We start from the raw sequence: 20,504 nt of genomic DNA on the forward strand, positions 1-20,504 counted from the left end.
CTGTATCTTTGTTGAGTTTCTTTCTAGATGTTCTGTCCTTTACTGAGAGTGGTGTGTTGAAGTCTCTTTTCAGTGCTGTGCGAGTTTGTTTTATGTATTTTGGGACCCTGTAGTTGGGTGAGTAGATATTTTATTAAGATTATGTCTTCTTGGTGAATTGTCCCTTTAATCATTATATAATGTCCTTCCTGGTCTTTTGTTGTTGATTTTGCTTTAAAGTCTATTTTATCTGAGATTAGTATTACCATGCCTGCCCTTTTATGGTTATCATTTGCTTGATGTATTTTTTCATCCTTTGATTTTTAATAAATTTCTATCTTTGTGTCTAAGATGTGTCTGTTGTAGACAGCATATTTATGGTTTGTGCTTTTTTAAATCTCTTCTGTCATTCTCTGTCTCTTTACAGGCACATTTAAATCGTTTACCTTCAGTGTGATTGTAAATAGGTATGAGTTTATTGCTGTCATATTGTTGTGCTTTTTTTTTGTGGTGCTGATGTTTTCTTTGTTCCTTTTACTCTCCTGTGCTGAGTTCCTTTTGTTGTGTACTTTCTTTTCTTTTATTTCATTATCATAGATTTTGCTTTTACTGAATCTTTATGTTTTTCTTCTTTTTTATTCTGTTGAGTAGGTTTGTTAACTTTTCTTTGTGGTTACCTTGAAATTTACCCTTATCTTCCTAGGTTTGAATCAGTGTTTTATTACTTGATTTCCCTTGACTTCCTCTTCATTTTAAAGTTCTATACCTATACTGTTTATTCTCCCTTTCATTGTTTTGATGTTGTTGTCATTTACAGATTGACATTTGTTTCCCTGTTTTAAGTCTTTTAACTTTGTTTTATTATTGAGAGTTCATTATCTAGGTTGATGCTGTCCTGCATCCTAGACTCTGGCTGGTCTGATGTTGTTGGTTCTGTAACCTAAGGACTCCCTTTAATATTTCTGGTAAGTTTGGTTCATTTTTGTGAATTCCCTTAATTTCTGTTTATCTGGAAATGTTCTAATTTTGCCATTGTATTTGAGAGAGAGTTTTGCAGGATATATTACTCTTGGTTGGCCAGTTTTTTCTTTCAAGATTTTATGTATGTCATCCCACTGCCTTCTTGCTTGCATAGTTTCTGCCAGGTAATCAGAGCTCAGTCTTATTGTTTCCCCTTTGTAACTGACTTTTCGTTTTTCTTGAGCTGCTCTCAGAATTCTTTCTTTGTCTTTGTCTTTGGCACGCGTGATTATGATGTGTCTTGGTAACTTTCTTTTAGCATCTATCCTACATGCGGTTCATTGAGCTTCTTGGATGGTCAGCTTTTCATCTTTCATGATTTTTGGGAAGTCTTCTTGCCACAAAATCTCCATCAACCTTCTCTGTGTTTTCCATTTTCTGCACCTGTTCTGGAACTCCCATCATGCACAAATTTTTGCTGTTGATTGTGTCCCACATTATTCTTAGGTTGTCTTCATTTTTCTCCATTCTTTTCTCTGATTTTCTTCAAAGTGGCATCTATGAATTTGTCTTCAGTTTCACTGATTCTCTCTTCCATTGGTTCAAATTTGCTCCTAAAACTTTCTATTGTGTTGTCCATTTCTGAGATTTTTGTTGTTTATTTTTTGAATTTTTAGTTTCTGTTTTTGCATAAGATCTAATTATTTATTTATTTTGATGTTTTGTTCTTATATTATTTTCCTGAATTCTTCTATTGCTTTGTCTGTGTTTTCCTTGATTTTGGCTATGTTTTTGTTGGTTTTATCTGTGTTTTTCATGATTTTGTCTACTTTTTTCCTTGGTTTTGTCTGCATTTTCCTTAATCTCTTCCCAAATTTCTTGGAGAACCCTAATTATTAGACTTTTGAATTTCGTATCAGGTAGTTCCACTGTCTATTCTTCTACTAGAAGGTCAGCTGATTATTTTGGTCGTTTTCTGGAGTCACCTAGTCCTGCTTTTTTATATGGTTTGATATTATCTGCTGTCTCTGAGACCTTAAAGTATTATTTTCTTTATTTATTGGTTGCATTTGTTTTGTCTTGTTTTTTGTTTTGTTTTGATATGTCAGGGCAGGTAAGCCAGCCATGTTTTGATGCTTGCTCATCTGTGGGCATGACAGTTCTCACTACCTTGTCCAGGAGGCCAGGGAAGCAACAGGCAGGGTAAGCCCACTTTGCTGTACACTGGTGTGGTGAGTTGGCTGAGGGCAAACTGGGTCGGCACTTTCTGTCTCCTGATGTTGGCCCACTGGTGTGGGAGATTTCCCAGCCCCTCATCAGATAGGCAGGGATCAGACGGCAAGTAGTACAGGCTAGCTTCCCACTGTTCAGCAGTTGGTCAAGCGGCAGAAGAGGGGCAATGTGGGTCCTGTGTGGTGTCTGGCCCAGCACTGGTGGTGCTCTATCCACAGCAGCATGTGGGGGGCCAGTAGGAAGGAGGACGGCATAAGCGGATAGGTGAGGGAGGGGAGAAAGAAAAGAAAACAGAGAGAAAGATAAGAAAAAAAGTAGCCAGCAGGTGGGGGCCGGGTGGGTCTGGGGGCTGGTGTGTAAGTGGGGGAGGCGGTGTATAAGGCTAGGTGGGAGGTATAAAGAAAAGAAAGAAAGTAAGAGAAAAAAGAAAAGAAAAAAATAAAAGAAGTGCTGGCACAGTAGGGGTGGATGCAGATTCAGGGCAGTGGTGGGCCAGTGGCTCTCCAGCTGTGGTTGTACAGCATGGCCCAGTAATGGGAGAGGCAGGTGTTGTATGGGGCTAGGTCCAAGGGAGAAGGAAAAGGAAGAGAGATAAAATAAAAATAAATAAAAATAAAACTGGTGCCTGATGGTGGCCAGTGAGGAGGGGCAGGTGGACCTGAGGGCTGGTTGGAAGGGAGGAGATGGGATGTGCAGAGCTAGGTGGGAGGGAGAAAGAAAACAAAGAAGATAGAGAAACAAAGCAGAAAAGAAAAGTGGCACAGTGGAAGCTGGCAGGTGTGGGTGTTGCAGATCCAGGGCAGCGATGGGCTGTTGTCTCTGTAGCTGAGGCAGTGAGGTGTGGCCCAGTAGGATGGGGTGGAGGTGGTGTACGGGGTTAGCTGGGAGGAAGAAAGTTAACGAAGAAAGAAAACCAGAGAAAAGAAAAGAAAGAAAGAAAGAAAAAAAATGGTGGTGTGGTAGGAGCTGGTGAATGGGGATAGGGCAGACCCGAGGATGCTGTTAGCTGGTGGCTCTCTAGCCCAGAGATGTGACACAGCCCATCAAGAAGGGATGGAGGCAGCACACTGGGCTAGGTGGGAAGGAGAAATAAAAGGAAGGAAGATAAATACAGAGAGAAAAAAAATATAGTGCTGAGGGTGCTGGCTAGTGGGGGTAGAGTGGAACTGGGGTGGCAGTGTGCAGGTGTCTCCTGCCAGGCAGTGCAGTGTGGTTCATCAGGAAGGGGCAGAGGCAGCACGTGGGGCTAGGTGGGCGGGAGGAAGAAAGAGAAAGAGAGGAAAAAAAATGGGGTTGAGGGAGCCAGCTAATGGGGGTGAGGTGGACTAGGGGTAATGGCAAGCTGGTGTCTCTCTCACTGAGCAGCACAGCGTGGGCCACCAGGGAGGGGCCGAGGCGGTGCAGGGGGCTAGGTGGGAGGAAGAAAGAAAAGGAAGAAAGAGAAAGAGAAAAAAAAGGCTTGGTGGGAGACTGTCTTTGGCGGTGGGGTGGACCCCGGGTGGCAGTGAGCCAGTGTCTTTCTGGCCAAGTGGCCATGGCCCGTTGGGAAGCAGTGGAGGAAGTGTACAGGGCAGAGGGTGGAGGGGTGGGAAAGCGTGTTTCTCTGGTTACTGGGTGCTCTGTCTCCTGTTGGGAGCTCTGTGAAGTTGCTTTCCCTTACTCCCTGTCCAGGGTCATTGCTGGCTGTCCTCCAAGATGGCAAAACTGTGCTGTGTTAGCTGGCAGGGGACCTCCACTCCTTAGGTCTCCTCATTCTCTGTTCTCCATCAGTTTCTTCTTCCATTCGGTGCTTGATCTAGTTCTTTATCCCTTCGTTTGATGCTTAGGATTCCAGGATTAATATCTGTATCTGTTTCACTTAGTTTTTTGGATCTTTGCTGCAGAGGGCTAGCATGGTGCTTCTGTCTATAGTGCCATGTTGGCTCTGCCTCTCCCAACCACATTCTTGATTAAGAAAAAGAAAAAGTTGTCCACGTGCTTGGTGGGGCATACTCATCATAGGAGGTATTATTTGTCCACTCTCAGCTCCAATAAATCCATTTGCTTTCAGATCAGTACCCATTGAGGCACATCCAGGGTTATTTCCCTAAAGACTTTATTAGTGATTGTCTTAGGCTGGGCTCTCTAGAGAAGCAAAACCAGTGAAGCTATATGTATATATAGAGAGAGAGAGAGAAAGAGAGAGAGAAATTTATCACAAAGAAATGGCTCACACAGTTGTAGAGGTTGGCAAGTTCCAAATCTGTGGGTCAGGCGTTAGGCTGGAGGTTTCTCCTGACTCATGTAGCTGCAAAGGCTGACAAATCCCAAGATTGGCAGGTAAGCTGCTAGCTCAAATCCAAAGAACCAGAGGTCAGGTGATGACAAGCCAGATGCAGGATCCATAGTGAACAAAAACCATCGCGCTTTGCCAGAACGTCCATATATATTGGATGCAGGTCACACCCCTGAGGAAACTCCTCTTATAACTGATTGGCTGCTCATAGCAGATTTTATCATGGAATTGATTACATTATATCAGATCTCATTATGGAGGTGATTACACTGTGGAAGAGCAATCAGTCCAATGTCTGCCAAATCACATCTTTACAAAACTGCCAAACCACTGAGAATCATGGCTCAGCCACGTTGACACATAACCTTAACCATAGCAATGATGTAGACCCAATATATGAATAGGCCGGTGGGAGGACAATGCTCTTTGCTCTCTGTTGCTGTGCCAACTTCAAGCTTCTCTATTTTTGGACATAGAAAAATGATATCAGAAATAAAATACAACAGAAACAAACAAATTTATCTTTCTCTCTGGAGATAATTTAAGTAAAAAAGTGGGGGATCTTTCTGTCGGGTTTCAGCCTCCTTGTGTGCTTTATGATGGTGTGCGTTGGTTCACTCTCAAGGTTCAGGGTTTCTTCCAACTTTATTTCTACAAGAGCTCCTTTAGTTTTTACTCCCAGGCTTACCCGGGAGATAACATAGGAAGGTTGTAGGTGAAGTGCTAGTACTTTCTGACCAGCCACCATATTTGTTCTACAAAAGTCCAGTTACAGATCAACAAGAGTCTCTGGGTAGCACAAACTGTCAACTTGCTTGCCTGGTAACCGAAAGGTTGGAGATATAAGTCCACCAGAGGTGCCTTGGAGGAAAGTCCTGCTGATCGACTTCTGAAACACCAGCCATTGAAAACCCTATGGAGCACAGTTCTACTGTGACACACATGGGGTTGCCATGAGTCAGAATGGACTTGATGGCAACTGGTTACATATTGGCCACGTTGCAAACGGCAATAATGAAATAATATTAGAACTGGAATGAGGGTGGAAAAGAAGCAAGGCCCAATCAATTGTCACTGTGCATGGTGGAAGTTTAGCCTGCAGATTAAGGCACTGCATGCATTGGCTGTGGGAACAGGTGTGATGTGGAGAGGGGGGAGGAAGTAAGAGGACACCACTGGGGAGACCCCACCAACTGCTTGGACAAGCTTCTTAAAAGATAGCACCTCCATTGAATTTACATCATCTGGGGGAAGACCTCCCTGTGCTGGTGATCCTGCTTCTGGTTTCTCTTCACTGTTTATCAAGCACGGCTCACCCCACAGTTTGTAAAGCCTCCCCTGCCCCCCCACCCCTTGATAGAAGGGAGAAAAGGAGAACCCAAAGCCTTTCACCAAGAGGAGTCTCAGATCCTTCCACCCGGGCCCCTGTATCACCGACCCTGGTGGGCGTAGAAGGATGGGGGTGTGGTTGACTGAATAACGGTCCCTAACGACATCCACATCCTAGTCCCTGGAACCTGAGTAAGTTACTGACAGGGCAAAAGGGACTTTGCAGACATGACTAAGTTAAGGATCTTGAGATGGGAGATTATCCTGGGTGATGAGGTGGACCAGTGTAATCACAAGATTCTTTATAAGAAGGAGACAGGAAGGTCAGGAGCAGAAGGCAATGTGGTGACAGAAGCAGAAGGACAGGGAGAGGGATTAGAAGATGCTATGCTGTTGCCTTTGAAGACGGAAGACGAAGTCATGAGCCAAGGAATGTGGCGGACCTCTAAAAGCTAGAAAAGGCAAGAAAATGGATTTTCATCAGAGCCTTGTGAAAGAATGCAGCCCTGCCAAATCATATTTGGACCTCTGGCCTCCAGAACTGTAAGAGGATAAATGTGTGTTGTTTTAAGACAAGAAGTGTGTTTTAGCAACAAGAAGAAACTCATACAGGGGATGTTGACACCAAGAAGCAGAGCCTCAGTTTTGATCTGGTAGATGGTTGCCTCATGCCATTTTTTTTCCCGACATCATACCTATTTCAGGTTGTGTGGACATAGTGTAGTGGTTAAGCATTCGGCTGCTAACCGAAAGATCAGCAGTTGGAATCCACCAGCTGCTCCCTGGAAACCCCATAGGGCAGTTATACTCTGTCCTATAGGGTTGCTATAATCGGAATCGACTCACTGGCAGTGGGTTTGTTTGTTTGTTTTTTTGTTTGGGCATAGCTAAAGAGTGATAGAAATGGAAAAAGGAAAACCCAGTGGGAATGTTGACTAAAAAGAACGCATGAAATAAAGTGAATATATCCTTTTTTTTTTGGTGATGGGTCTTTAATTCTTGGAAATTAGAGTCATGGTTCCTCATGTCCACTCCAAGCCACAACTTTCACTTTCACATCACAGTATCTTGTGCCCCGGTTAGCAACATGGTACCAGGACCCAGCCGTCTGCTCTGAGCTCTGCACAGCCACACTCGTGGGCGAATGGACCCTCAGGTTTGCTAACAGACGTAAAACCAGATGACAAATGTTCTGGAATGTAAAAGTGCATTTTGTGCAGCTACAACTCACATTGGGTGAGCCTAAAATACCTTCAAATAATAGTACTTTACAGCCTTGGCAAAGACTTTTCACCTCTTCATTATGAAGTTATTGAAAACAAAAAGTTGGTTCTTAGCTGCCCAGAATCCAGTTTCTCCAGTTAAATGCTGAATTGGACCCATGAGTCAGTGTCTTCACGGGAGGATCCACCAACTCCCATTTTCCTTCCTTTGTATTTTCTTCACAGAAGCACATACCCAGAGAAGGGATCTAGAACAGAGTTTTCAATTAGTTATTGATATTTGATAACAAGTCAATCAATTTTAGGCTAGCCCTAAAGCCAACTGACAGGTATTCTTATTCCTTGGAGGGCGGGATGGTGTACCTACTGTAGCATTGCTGCTTGCTGCCTTAAACACACCACCAATATCCAAGATAGCAGTTGTTCTCAACCAGCTTGACTCCCTACCCAGGGAACATCTGGCAGTGTCTGGAGACATTTGTGGCTGTCACAACTTGGGGTTGGAGTTGTTACTGACATCTAGTGGGTATAGGTCAGGGATGCTGCTCAACATCCTACAGTGCACAGGACAGCCCCACCATAGACAATAATTCAATAGCACTGAGGTTGAGAACCTGGGTCTAACAAAGAGTGGCTTATGTTCTTGCAATCAGCACCATAAAAAGATACAGGTATTGAGTTATCAAGGTGCTTGGGTGGCGCAAACTGTGCTCAGCTGCTAACCTAAAGGTTGGCGGTTCAAACCCACGCAGTGGCTCCACTCAAGAAAGGGCCTGGTGATCTCTTCTGTAAAGATTACAGCCAAGAAAATCCCATGGAGCAGTTCTACTCTGTAACACATGGGGTTGCCGTGAGTTGAAATCAGCTTGACAGCAATGGGTTTGGTTTTTGGTATTGAGTCACCAGATTCGAGAAAAAAAGTACAAAATCTAAGTGTAGATGTAGACCTCAATTCCTTCATTTGTAAAATGGATGTGTTGTACGAGATCTTTGTTTTTAAAGCTTTTTCTTTCTTTTTCATGTTTAGAAATTCTTTGGTCAGATGAAATCTGTGAAGTCTCCAACATTCAGGGGGATTAAAAATGGTGGCTGGTGTTGACCCAGGAATTATTCTCTCCTTCTGCATATAGAGATTGGGGGTGGGTGTGATGGGGCAGGCAAAGGGAAGTTTGGAAAGGTTCAGTTGTCAGCTGTCCCTGATTTGAAGGCGTCTCTTTTGGTGAAGCCCCTGTGGTGAATTCCTGTTATGCCTGGGCAAATCTAGCTTATCCTGGGATGGTGGATGAAGTGCTAAGTGTTCTGCATAAGAAAGTCACAGAAGCCTGGAAGTTCAAGGTTGACATCTCGAGAGGGGAGGGGAAGGGGCAGGGGATGGTGGGAACTGAGGCACAGATCTGGCCAGCCTAATGGGCTTTTGGAACTATGCCCATGTGCAGCTCTGAGTCAGCATCTGGCCTGTGTACTGCTGCAGCCCCTGCCCGGTACCCAGACCTTCAGGAGAGCCCAGGGCTGGGGGCTTTGTGCATAGGCATGGGGCTGTGGGAAGGAGTGTGGGGACAGAGCAGGGCAGCATCAGAGCCCATGGCTGGGATGACACAGTGGCGTTTGCAGGAGCAAAAATGACATTAAGGACATGGGTGGCAGCTGGGGTTGACCAGGAGCAGGTGAGATGCCCAGAACCCCTGGGAAAATGGGGACGGATATCTCAACAGTGGGTCCAGGGGGACTGAGCCATCTTATGTGGACACTAACAAATGGCCCAGGAACCTGGAGGGCTTGGGGATATCTGGGTTATAATTGGGAAACGGAGTCTCTGGGTGGTGGAAATGGTTAACACAATAGGCTGCTAACTGAAAGGTTGGAGGTGTGTGCCTACCCAGTGGGAACTAGAAGGAAAGGCCTGGCAATCTATTTCCAAAAAATCAGCCATCGAAAACCCTATGGAGCACAGTTTTACTCTGACACACATGGGGTCACCATGAGTCGGGGTTGACTCAATGGCAACTGGTAACTGGGAAACCATCTTGGAGACACGTTGGATGGGAAACACCTTTCTGTTCAATTCCAGAAGAAATTGGAACAAGAAGGGAGAAGGACGTACAGTGTCAGGTGCTTCAGATGCTGAGTGGGAATAACTGATGGCTTGCAGCACATTTCACAGGCACGAGTTCTTTGGAGTCTCACCCACTCCCTGGGGGATGAGGTCTTGTCTTTACTGGGCAGGGCATGAACACAGAGCACCAAGTGCTTGGCACAGGCACAGGGCTGGTATTGGCTGGGCTGGGCCTGGGACACTCGCTTCTCCCCGGAGGCACCTGGTCCAGGCCTCTTGACTCCTCAAGGACCCCTTCTAGCCCACACCTGTGGAAAAAAGCTCTAGCTGTCTGTGGACCTATGACAACTGTCTGTGAAGGAATCAGGGCAGGACTCACTTCCTACCACAGATACAGTCTATACTGTCGCACCAGCAATAACTTGGTCATTGGCCAGTTGATTGATTACTTTGATCAAAAAGACAAGGGAAGTGGACAAGTCCAACCCTGGGTATCTTTTTGGGGAAGGGAAGTGGGTTTGAGCTCCTGAGTTTGCCTGCCTTGATTAATCTCATTAACTGGAAAAAAGCTAACTTTGCTTTGCTGGGGGACATTCACCCAGGTCGTCCCAAGTGCCCTTTGTCCTTCTCTACACGCTTGCCAGCTGTTCACTTTGTTATTAAGTATTTATAGAGCCCTGGCCCAGCGCTCAGCACTCTGTTAGCTCCAACAAGCTCATGTTCACTTTCTGGCTTCGTGACTCCAGAACGGCGGGGCTGGGGGCTCCTTTCTATCCATCAATTATCCCTGAGTCCCCAGAGGAAGCCAGTCTAACAACTGTCCTTTGTCTTCTTATCCAAATTGCTTATCCCTTATTGGATCATTTGTTTATTACTGGAGCAGCAAGGAATTGGAGTCTCTAGGTGGTGCAAACATTTAACGCGCCTGGTTGCTAATCAAAAGTTTGGAAAGTCCACCCAGAGGCACCTCAGAAGAAAGGCCTGGAGGATCTACTTCCGAAAAGTCGGCCATTGAAGTCCCTATGGAGCACAATTCTACTCTCACACATGTGGGGTCATCCTAAGTCAGAGTCTACTCCACAGCAACTGTTTTTTTTTTTAAAGCAAGGAATTGTAATGTGAGCTGACTTTACAAAAATCCACTGTCTTGTTCTTTACGTTATGTTGACAGCAAGTGGCCAAAGTTGTAATAATGGGGACACAGATAACAAAACTTCCCCATCAGCCTCCTGCCCCAAGGGTCCTTTGCTGAACGGTAGACGGGCATGTTCTCAGGGGACAGGCAGGTTACTGTTGCCTTGGGTTACTGGACACTTGTTCTCTCTGCAAAGGTAGTGTGGTGACCCTACATCTTTAGGGGGCTTGACTTCAGGGGCCGCAGAGAAAAGATAGGACGTGTACCTTTCTAACTAGCTGAGCAAAGTCCCCGCTCTCGCGAGGTGGCAGCCCCAGGAGTGGCCGAGTACAGGAATCCAGCGCCGAGCCATGGCTGATGACGACGGTGACACCTACTGTAGAAAAAGGACACCTCAAGGTCAAAGCAGGCACACAGTTCTGGGGGGGAGGAGAGGACACACTCAGTGCCTGTTCTATCCAGGACAAAGCAAAGCTAAGAAGAGAGCGGGGTCTGGCGTGGTGAATCAAGTAAGGTGGCCTGCTGCTGGACTGCTTCCTAGCAGGTGAGTCTATCTTGGGAGCTGTATCTGTATCTATATCTCAACTGTATCTTTATGTATATGTGTATCTATACCTGTACCCATACCCTTATCTATATGCTGTTAGTTGCCATTAAGTTGGCTGTCACTGAGCTCCAAAAATTATCGACATTTTGCCAATCTTGTATCGTCTGTCCTCTACGCATGCCCTTTTTTACCCTACAGTAGTTTACAGTATATCCAAACATAACATCTTTTCACCAAATATACCTCAGTTTGCATCTCCAGATGATGAGGGCTTTTTTTATCCTTACATAACCACTATGCCATAAGGGCAATGGTAGTTCAGAGGTCGAATTCTCACCATCCATGTTGGAGACCTGGGTTCCATTCCCAGCCAATGTCTATCATTGGAGGCTTTTGTGTGGCTATGATGCTGAAGAGGTTTCAGCAGAGCTTCCAGACAAAGATGAACTAGGAAGAAAGGCCTGACGATCGACTTCTGAAAATCAGCCCATGAAAACCTTATTGATCACAATGGTCCAATCTGCAAGTGATCACGGGGATGATGCAGGACTGGGCAGCATTGTGTTCTGTTGTGCAAGGGAGCTCCGTGAGTGAGAGGCTGACTCAGTGGCAGCTAACCACAACCACTATGCTACTATCACACTTAACAAAATTAAAAAAAAATCTTAAATATTTCCATATTCAAGTTATATACTTAGATTCTATATTCAACTTTCCCTAATAGTCTCAAGGTCTACTTGTACAGTTGCTTTGTTCAAATTGGCACTCAAACACAGCATGAGATTAGTTATGCCTCTAATTTTCTTTTGTTTTCTGGGAAGCTGATGTAAGTTATTTTGCCACGGGTGGTTGGTGCTAACCCATTGTTTTGGGGTTCATTGGCACCTAGCCCCAGATTCAGAGGCCCGAGGGCCTGGGTGGCAGTTGAGTATGTATCTGTTATAGTTTGCTAGTGCTGCTGTAACAGAAATACTACAAGTGGGTGGCTTTAAAGAACAGAAATTTATTTTCTCACAGTTCAAGAGGCTAGAAGTCTGAATTCAGAGCAGGGGCTCTAGAGGAAGGCTCTCTCTCTGTCAGCCCTCAGGGAAGATCTCTGTCTTTTCCAGCAATCCTCAGTTCCTTGGTGATCTTCACTTGGCACCTGTCTTTCCCCATTTATGCTTGCTTTTGTGTCTAATCTGCTGTTTGTATATCTCAGAGTCGATCAGGCTTGGGACATACCCTACGCTGATAGACCTCATTAGCATAACACATAAAACTCTATTGCCAGATCGGATTACATCCACAGGTATAGGAGTTAGGATTCCAACCCATATTTTGGGGGTAGGGGGCAGAATTCATGACGGTATCTAGGTACCTCTTGGCTGCACAGACTGCAGTATAATACCCCGTTGGTCTGGGAATGGGGGTGGGAGTAGATTGGGGCATTTCCAGGTTCAGAAAATCAGCCAGTTGCCACCCCAGAGGTAAGACCAAAACCTTGGGGTAGGGGATGGGGACATTCATACCGGAGGATGGTGGAAGTACTTACAGTCCTGTGAGCAGATGCTGGTGATCCGTTCCACACTCGCCGAACACCTCTGGACATACTCTTCGTAGCTCTCAGCTGGTATCAGGGAGGAGAGTGGAAACGCAGGCCTGAAAATGAGTAGGGGAACTAATGCCACACTGGTGCCACATTGGCACAGTTGCTATAGATTAGGATTGTACGGCTATGGTCAGCTAGGAAAGAGAGTGCTCTTCCAAGATGGCACCACCTCAAGGGAGGCTCCTAGTCAACAGACAAGCTCTATTGTGCTCACTCAGACTCTGGCAAAGGACCAAAGTTTAATCGCAACATGCATTTTTGTTGAACATTAGAAGGGTTTGTGACGCCAAAAATTCAGATGTGGGAAGAGAACTAGAGAATTCCTGGCAGCAGAGAACTTGTGAACAGCATACCTGTAATTAGCATCGACATTGAAATTTGCCTCTTTCAGCTCTTCCAGGGTCATGAGGGTGGGAATGTTTTTGCCGACCTCCCACTTTGTCCATTCAAAGATTCCGGGTTCCACTCTTATCTTAATTTTTTTCTCCAGTTTGAGCTCTGGATTCAACAGAATACAAGTGTTTATAATCAGCAATGCCCATTTTGGCTCTAGATCAGTAAGTCTCCTGCTCAGTTTCAGAATCTTAACTAGATATCTAAATAACACCTTTCCAAAAATGTGATTTTTTCATGGTAATTAAGCACAGCCATGTTATTTCTGAGACAAAAACTCTGGGGCAATTGGAAGGCATCAGAAGAGTGCTGAGCTCTATCTGTCAAGAAGGGACGGGCAGCGGGAGACCTCAATAAATATCATCAGGAGACCTTACTGGATCTTTTTTAAAATTTTTGTTTAAATTTTGTTTATTCTGTTGTTGTTGGGAATATACACAGTACAACATACACCAATTCAACAGTTTCTACATGTACCATTTAGTGACACAGATTACATTCTTCAAGTTGTGCAACCATTGTCACCCTCCTTTTCTGAGTTGTTCCACCCATTAACATAAATTCAAGGTTCCTATGTAATCTTTCGAGTTGCTACTGTCACTTTGATCCCATAGAGACAGTTCTTAAAAGAGCATAATGCTTAAGGCAAACATTGTTTACTAGTTAAGCTAAACTATAGTTTGGTTTTAAGAAGACTTTAGGAGATACTTTTGGTTTAAGTTTTAAAAATTATCTCAGGGCAATAGTTTCAGGGGTTCATCCAGCCCCCTTGGATCTAGAAAGTCTGAAGTCTTTGAGAATTTGAAAGTTTGTTCCTCATTTTTCCCCTTTTGGTTAGGATTCTTCTATGAAATCTTTGATCAAAGTCTTCAGTAATGGCAGCTGGGCACCATCCAGTTCTTCTGGCTTCATGGCAAAGGAGGCAGTTGTTCATGGAGGCAATTAAACACACATTCCATATTCTCCTCCAGTTCCTGACTCTCCCTCTTACTCTGTTGCTCCAGGCAAATAGAGACCAATTGTTGTGCCTCTGATGGCCACTTGCAAACTTTTATGACCTGAAGCACTATGCAAAGAACTAGGAGGTAGACCAGAAGCACTAAATACATTATGAGGCCAATTAACTGGAATGTCTCATGAAACCATGACCCTAAACCTCCAAATCAAGGAACCAAATCCCATGAGGTGTTTGGTTGTACATAAGCAGTCTCAGCAGCTACTCTTTTTTTTGTTATTGTAAATATATCTATTACAGGACTTTTGCCAATTCAACTTTTTATAGGTGTACAACTTATTGACAACAATTACAAAAAATTGGCTGTACAACCCTACCCTTAATCAATGAGATTTTTCCACCACCATTAACCCCCTTTCCTCCTGCTCCCTTCCACCCCTGATGATCATTAATAAACTTTGTTCTCTATATATTTGCCTTTTCTTGTCTTTTTATATAAGTGAGCTCATACAATATTTGTCCTTTTGTGACGGGCTTATTTTACTCAGCATAGAGTCTTCAAGCTCCATCCATACTGTAGGGTGTATCAAGACTTCATTTCTCCTCCTGGTTGAGTAGTATTCCATTGTATGTATATACCACATTTTATTTATCCTTTCATCTATTGATGGGCATTTAGGTTGTTTCCACCTTTTGACTATTGTGAATAGTGCTGCAATGAACATTCATGTACAAGTCTCTTTTTGAGTCTGTGTTTTCAAGTCTTTTGGGTATTATGATGGTTAAGATGTGTGTCAACTTGGCTGAGCCATGATTCTCAGTGTTTTGGCAGTCGTATAATGTTGTGATCACTTCCCTGTTGAGATTTGATATGTGATCACCCTTATGATGGGATCTTGTCATGGATTGAATTATGTCCCCCAAAAAATGTGTGTATCAATTTGGCTGGGCCATGATTCCCAGAATTGTGTGGCTGGCCTCCATTTTGTGATTGTAATTTTATGTTAAAGAGGATTAGGGTGGGATTGTAACACCACCCTTACCCAGGTCACATCCCTGATCCAATGTAAAGGGAGTTTCCCTGGGGTGTGGCCTGCACCACCTTTTATCTCTCAAGAGAAAAAAGGAAAGGGAAGCAAGCAGAGAGTTGGGGACCTAATACTATCAGGAAAGCAGTGCCAGAAGCAGAGCACGTCCTTTGGACCAGGGTCCCTGTGCAGAGAAGCTCCTAGTCTGGGGGAACACCTAAGAGAAGAAGGCCGACAGAGAGAAAAAGCCTTCCCCTGGAGCTGATGCCCTGAATTTGGACTTTTAGCTTACTTTGACTGTGAAGAAATAAACATCTCTTCGTTTAAACCATCCACTTGTGGTATTTCTGTTGTGGCAGCACTAGATGACTAAGACAGAATTTGGTACCGGGAGTTGGGTGCTGCTCTAACAGATACCTAAAATGTGGAGGTGGTTTTAAAACTGTGAATGGATAGATGCGCGGCAGTGACAGAGGACCAGCAACAGCAGAGAACCTGCAGCAGCAGAGAAGCGGCAGCGGCAACGAACCAACAGCAGCAGAACCAGGAGACCAGTGTGAGACGGCACTGAGCTGACCCACGGAGTGAGAGAGCTGAGTTCCTGTGCACGGAAGGCTCCCTGGTAGAGTGGGGTGCCTCCAGGCCCTTATTGGTGGAGCTAGGCTTGCCGACCCACGGAGCAAGGGAGCTGAGTGCCTGTGTGCAGGAGGCTTCCTGGCGGAGTGGGGTGCCTCCAGGCACTTACCGGTGGAGCTACAGAGCTTTGGAACACTTGCCCCAGTAGGGCAGATGTGGGCATGAGGCCCGAGGGCCAAGAGGCCACAGGAAACAGAAGCAAAAGCTGAAGAGACAAGGGACACAAGAAGCCGAGGTGCCTGAGTCTCAAAAAGTATGGCCATGACCTCAGGGATTTCAAAGGGTGGAGCCATGGCCTCTGGTGCTTCTAAGGGTGGAGTTGCCACTCAGATGGACTGGGAGAATAGTGCGCCTAAAGCCAAGGGAGCAGAGTTGCTGTCCCAGTGGGCCTGGAAGGCGGAGCTGAAGCCCAGGGCCGAGGGGCCGCCACTCAAAATCCAGAGACTGTGGCCAATACCTACAGTCTAGAGCGCAGGGCCATTGTGTAAATCGTCTCAGAGAACAGAGGATTATTTTCAAAGCCTTGAGGGATAACGTGATGTGTTCTGCTGACTTGCCTGGTGCCTGTTATCACTTCTTTTCCTCTAGTTTCTCCCATTTGTAATGGAAATGTTTAGCTTATGCCTGTTCTGCCATTGTACCTTTGGAAGCAAATAACTTGTATTCTAGATTTCACAGATGAAGAGGAATTATTGGATTTTGGACTTGGAGTTAAGACTTTTGCTATGATATGATGGGGTGAATATGTTTTCCATGTTGCAAGGATGTGATTTTTTGAGGGCCAAAGGGTGGAATGTCATGGATTGAATTATGTCCCCCAAAAAATGTGTGTATCAATTTGGCTGGGCCACAATTCCCAGAATTGTGTGGTTGGCCACCATTTTGTGATTGTATTTTATGTTAAAGAGGACTAGGGTGGGATTGTAACACCACCTTTACCCAGGTCACATCCTTGATCCAATGTAGAGGGAGTTTCCCCGGGGTGTGGCCTGCACCACCTTTTATCTCTCAAGAGATAAAAGGAAAGGGAAGCAAGCAGAGAGTTGGAGACCTCATACCATCAGGAAAGCAGTACCAGTAGCAGAGTGCGTCCTTTGTACTGGGGTCCCTGTGCAGAGAAGCTCCTAGTCCGGGGGAGCACCAAAGAGAAGAAGGTCGATGGAGAGAAAAAGCCTTCCCCTGGAGCTGATGCCCTGAATTTGGACTTTTAGCCTATTTTGACTGTGAGGAAAATAAACTTTGCTTCGTTTAAACCATCCACTTGTGGTATTTCTGTTATGACAGCACTAGATGACTAAGACAGATCTGCTGTGAGTAACTAATCAGTTGAAAAGGAGGTTCCTTGGGTGTGTGGCCTGCATCTGAATATAAGCACACCTTCTGGCTTTTGCTTGCTCTGGATCCTGCAGCTGGATCCTGTTCGTCTGACCTCTGGTTCTTGGGACATGTGCTAGCAGTTTACCTGCAGTTTGTCTGCCAATCTTGGGATTTGTCAATCTTCACAGCCTGTGAGCAAGAGCCCTGCTCTCTGACCTGCTGATCTTGGGTTCATCAGTCCCTGCAGCTACGTGAATCAGAGAAGCTTCTATCCTGATCCACAAACTTGGGACATTTCAGCCTCTACAACCTCCTGAGCCATTTCCTTGATATAAATCTCTCTCTGTGTATATATTTATATGCTGTACTGTCTTTGCTTCTCTAGAGAATCCAGCCTAAGACAAGTATATACCCAGGAGTGGAACTGCTGGATCATATGATAATTTTATTTTAATTTTTTGAGGGAACTTCCACATTATTTTCCATAGTGGCTGTACCATTTTGCATCCCCACCAGCAGTGGATAAGTGTTCCAATATCCCCACATCCTTGCCAAAACTTGTTATTTTCTTTTTTTTTTTCAATCTTAGCCATCCTAGTGGGAGTGTTATGGTATCTCATTATAGTTTTGATTTGCATCTCTCTGATGACTAATGACACTGAGCATCTTTTCATGTGTTTGGTGGCCATTCGAATGTCCTCTTTGATGAAATGTCTATTCAAGTCCTTTGCCTATTTTATGATTGGGTTATTTGTGTTTTTGTTGTTAAGTTGTCAAAGTTTTATATATCTTTTGGTTATTAGATTCTTGCTGGATATATGATTTCCAAAGATATTCTCCCAGTCAGTAGCTTATCTTTTCACTTTTTTGGTAGAGTCTTTTGACAAACAAAAATTTAAAATTTTTATAAGATTCCATTTATTTATTTTGTCTTTTACCATTTGTGCTTTTGTTATTATTTTAGATAATCCATTGTTAAAAGCTAAGCCTGCAGCGTTGCCCCAGCTTTTTCTGCTAAGAATTTCTTGGTTTCAGTTTGCATATTTAGGTCCTTAATCCATTTTAAATTCGTTTCTATGTATGCTGTGAGGCAAGGATCCTGTTTCATTTCTCTGCATGTGGAAATCCAATTTTTCCAGTACCATTTATTGAAGAGACTGTTCTTCCCCCATGGAATGGACATAGCACTCTTGTCAAAAATCAGTTGACCATAGACATGTGGGTTTATTTCTGGACTCTCACTTTTATTCCATTGATCTATGTGTCTATTGTTATACCAGTACCAGGCTGTTTTGATTACTGTAGCTGTACAGTATGTTTAAAAATCAGGAAGCATGAGTTCTTTTGCTTTGTTGTTCTCTTTCAGCATTGTTTTAGTCATTCGGGCCCTCTTGCCTTTCCATATAAAGTTGAAGATTGGTTTTTCTATTTCTGTAAAGAAAGCTGTTGGAATTTTGACTGGAATTGTGTTGAATCTATAGATCGCTTTGGGTAGTATTGTCATCTTAACAATATTAAGTCTTCCAATCCATGAACATGGAACATCTTTCCATTTATTTAAGTCTTTAATCTCTTTCAGCAGTGTTTTATAGTTTTTATTGTGTAAGTCCTTCATGTCTTTGGTGAGATTTATTCCCAGGTATTTTATTCTCTTAGGTGCTGTTGTAAATGGAATTGTCTTCCTAATTTCCCTTTCAGATTTCTCATTGCTGGTTGTATAGAAACCCAACCGAGATTTGTTTGTGGACTTTGTACCCTGAAACTTTGCTAAATTCCTCTATTAGCTCTAGAGGTTTTCTTGTGGATGCTTTGGGATTTTCTATATATAGGATCATATCATCTGTGAAAGAGATAATTTTACTTCTTCTTTTCCAATGTGGATACATTCTATTTCTTTTTCTTGTCTTATTGCTTTGGCTAGGACTTCTAATACAATATTGAATAGAAGTGGTGACAGTAGACACCCTTGTTTTTTTTCCCAATTTCAAGGGGAAAACTCTCAGTCTTTCTCCAGTAAGTATTATGTTGGCTGTTGGCTTTTCATATATGCCCTGAATCATACTGAGGAATTTGCCTTCTATTCCAATCTTCTTTAGGGTTTTCATCAAGAAACGATGTTAGATTTTATCAAGTGCTTTCTCTGCATCCATAGAGATGATCATGTGGTTCTTTTGCTTCATTCTATTGATGCGATGTATTATGTTGACTGATTTTCTAATGTTGAACCATCCCTGCAGTCCTAGAATAAATCCCACTTGGTCTGTTGGATTCTGTTCGCTAGTATTTTGTTGAGGATTTTTGCATCTATATTCATAAGAGATATTGGCCAGTAGTTTCCTTTTTATTGTGGTGTCTTTGTCTGGTCTGAGAATCTGGGTTGTGTTTGCTTCATAGAATGAATTAGGAAGTATTCCTTTCTTCTCTATCTTTTGTAAGAGTTTAAAAAGTACTGATGTCAATTCTTCTCTAAATGTTTGGTAGAATTCTCCAGTGAAGCCATCTTGTCCAGGATCTTTTTGTGTGTGTTAGGAGGTTTTTGTTCACTAATTTGATCTCTTCACTTGTTATGGGTCTGTTGAGACTTCTATTTCCCCTTGAGTCAGTTTGGGTAGGTTGTGTGCTTTTAAGAATTTGTTCATTTCATCTAAGTTATCCAGTTTGTTGCCATACAGTTGTTCACAATATTCTGTCATAATTCTCTTTACTTCTATCTAGTCAGTTGTGATGTCACCTCTTTCATTTTTTTTTTATTTTGGTTATTTGCCTCTTTTGAAGGCTGGTAGCACAGTGGTTAGGAGTTATTGTAAGCTACAGCTGTTAATCAAAAGGTTGGCAGTTCAAATCCACAAGCTGCTCCTTGGAAACCCTATGGGACAGTTCTACTTTGCCCTGTAGGGTCACTATGAGTCAGAATTGACTTGATGGCAACGAGTTTTGGTGTTTTGGTTTATTTGCATCTTTTCTCTTCTTTTCTCTGTCAGTCTAAAGGTTTCTCAATTTTATTGATCTTTTCAAAGAACCGACTTCTGCTTTTATTGATTCTCTCTATTGTTTTTCTGTTTTTGATTCTATTTATTTCTGCTCTGCTCTTTGTTATTTCCTTTCTTCTGGTAGGTTTAACCTTAGTTTGTTCTTCTTCTTCTAGTTCTTGGAGTTGTAGAGTTAGGTTGTTAATTTGAGATCTTTCTCCTTTTTTTATGTAGGCATTTATTGCTATAAGTTTCCCCCTGAGTACTGCCTTTGCTGCAGCCCATACATTTTAGTATGTTGTGCTTTCATTTTCATTTGATTCTAAGAAATTTGTGATTTTTCTTTTGATTTCTTCCTTGAGCCACTGATAATTGAATAGAGTGTTTTTTAATTTCCATATGTTTGTGTATTTTCCAGGTTTTATATTCTTCTGTTATTGATGTCTAGCTTCACTCTGTTGTGGTCAGAGAAAATACTTTGTGTGATTTCAATCTTTTTAAATTTATCGATACTTGCTTTGTGACCTCAACTGTGGTCTATCATACAGAACGATCCATGTGCACTGCAGTAGAATATATATTGTGCTGTTTTTGAGTGGCATGTTCTATATATGTCTGTTAAGTCTAGTTGGTTTAGAGTGTCATTCAGGTCCTCAGTTTCTTTGTTAGATGTTCCGTCCAATATTGAAAGTGGTGTATTGAAGTCTCCAAGTATGATTGTAGTACTACCTATTTCTCCCTTAGGTGCCCTGTGGTTGAGTGCATATATATTTATGATTGTTACATCTTCTTGATTAATTAACCCTTTTATCACTATATAATGTCCATCTTTACCTCTTCTGACAGAGTTTGTCTTAAAGTCTACTTTGTCTGATATTAAG

At 43.3% G+C, this 20,504-nt stretch overlaps 1 protein-coding gene across 2 annotated transcripts in view; it reads right to left on the bottom strand.

The window, feature by feature from the left end:
• Positions 1-6,672: 6,672 nt before the first annotated feature.
• Positions 6,673-20,504, bottom strand: part of UBASH3A (ubiquitin associated and SH3 domain containing A) — an 82,837-nt gene continuing 69,005 nt past the window's right edge. The window contains exons 12-15 of one of the 2 annotated variants that reach the window (XM_004384811.2): positions 12,679-12,823; positions 12,269-12,375; positions 10,454-10,563; positions 6,673-7,247 (exon numbers count right to left, since the gene is read on the bottom strand). In XM_004384811.2, the coding sequence (XP_004384868.1) occupies positions 7,110-7,247; positions 10,454-10,563; positions 12,269-12,375; positions 12,679-12,823 (500 nt within the window). In that variant the 3' untranslated portion in view covers positions 6,673-7,109. The remainder of the gene's footprint in view (positions 7,248-10,453; positions 10,564-12,268; positions 12,376-12,678; positions 12,824-20,504) is intronic. The other variant, XM_023739092.1, reaches the window with a different exon arrangement.

This window comes from Trichechus manatus, unplaced genomic scaffold (genome assembly GCF_000243295.1).
Source record: "Trichechus manatus latirostris isolate Lorelei unplaced genomic scaffold, TriManLat1.0 scaffold00128, whole genome shotgun sequence".
In the NCBI taxonomy this organism is placed as follows: domain Eukaryota; kingdom Metazoa; phylum Chordata; class Mammalia; order Sirenia; family Trichechidae; genus Trichechus; species Trichechus manatus.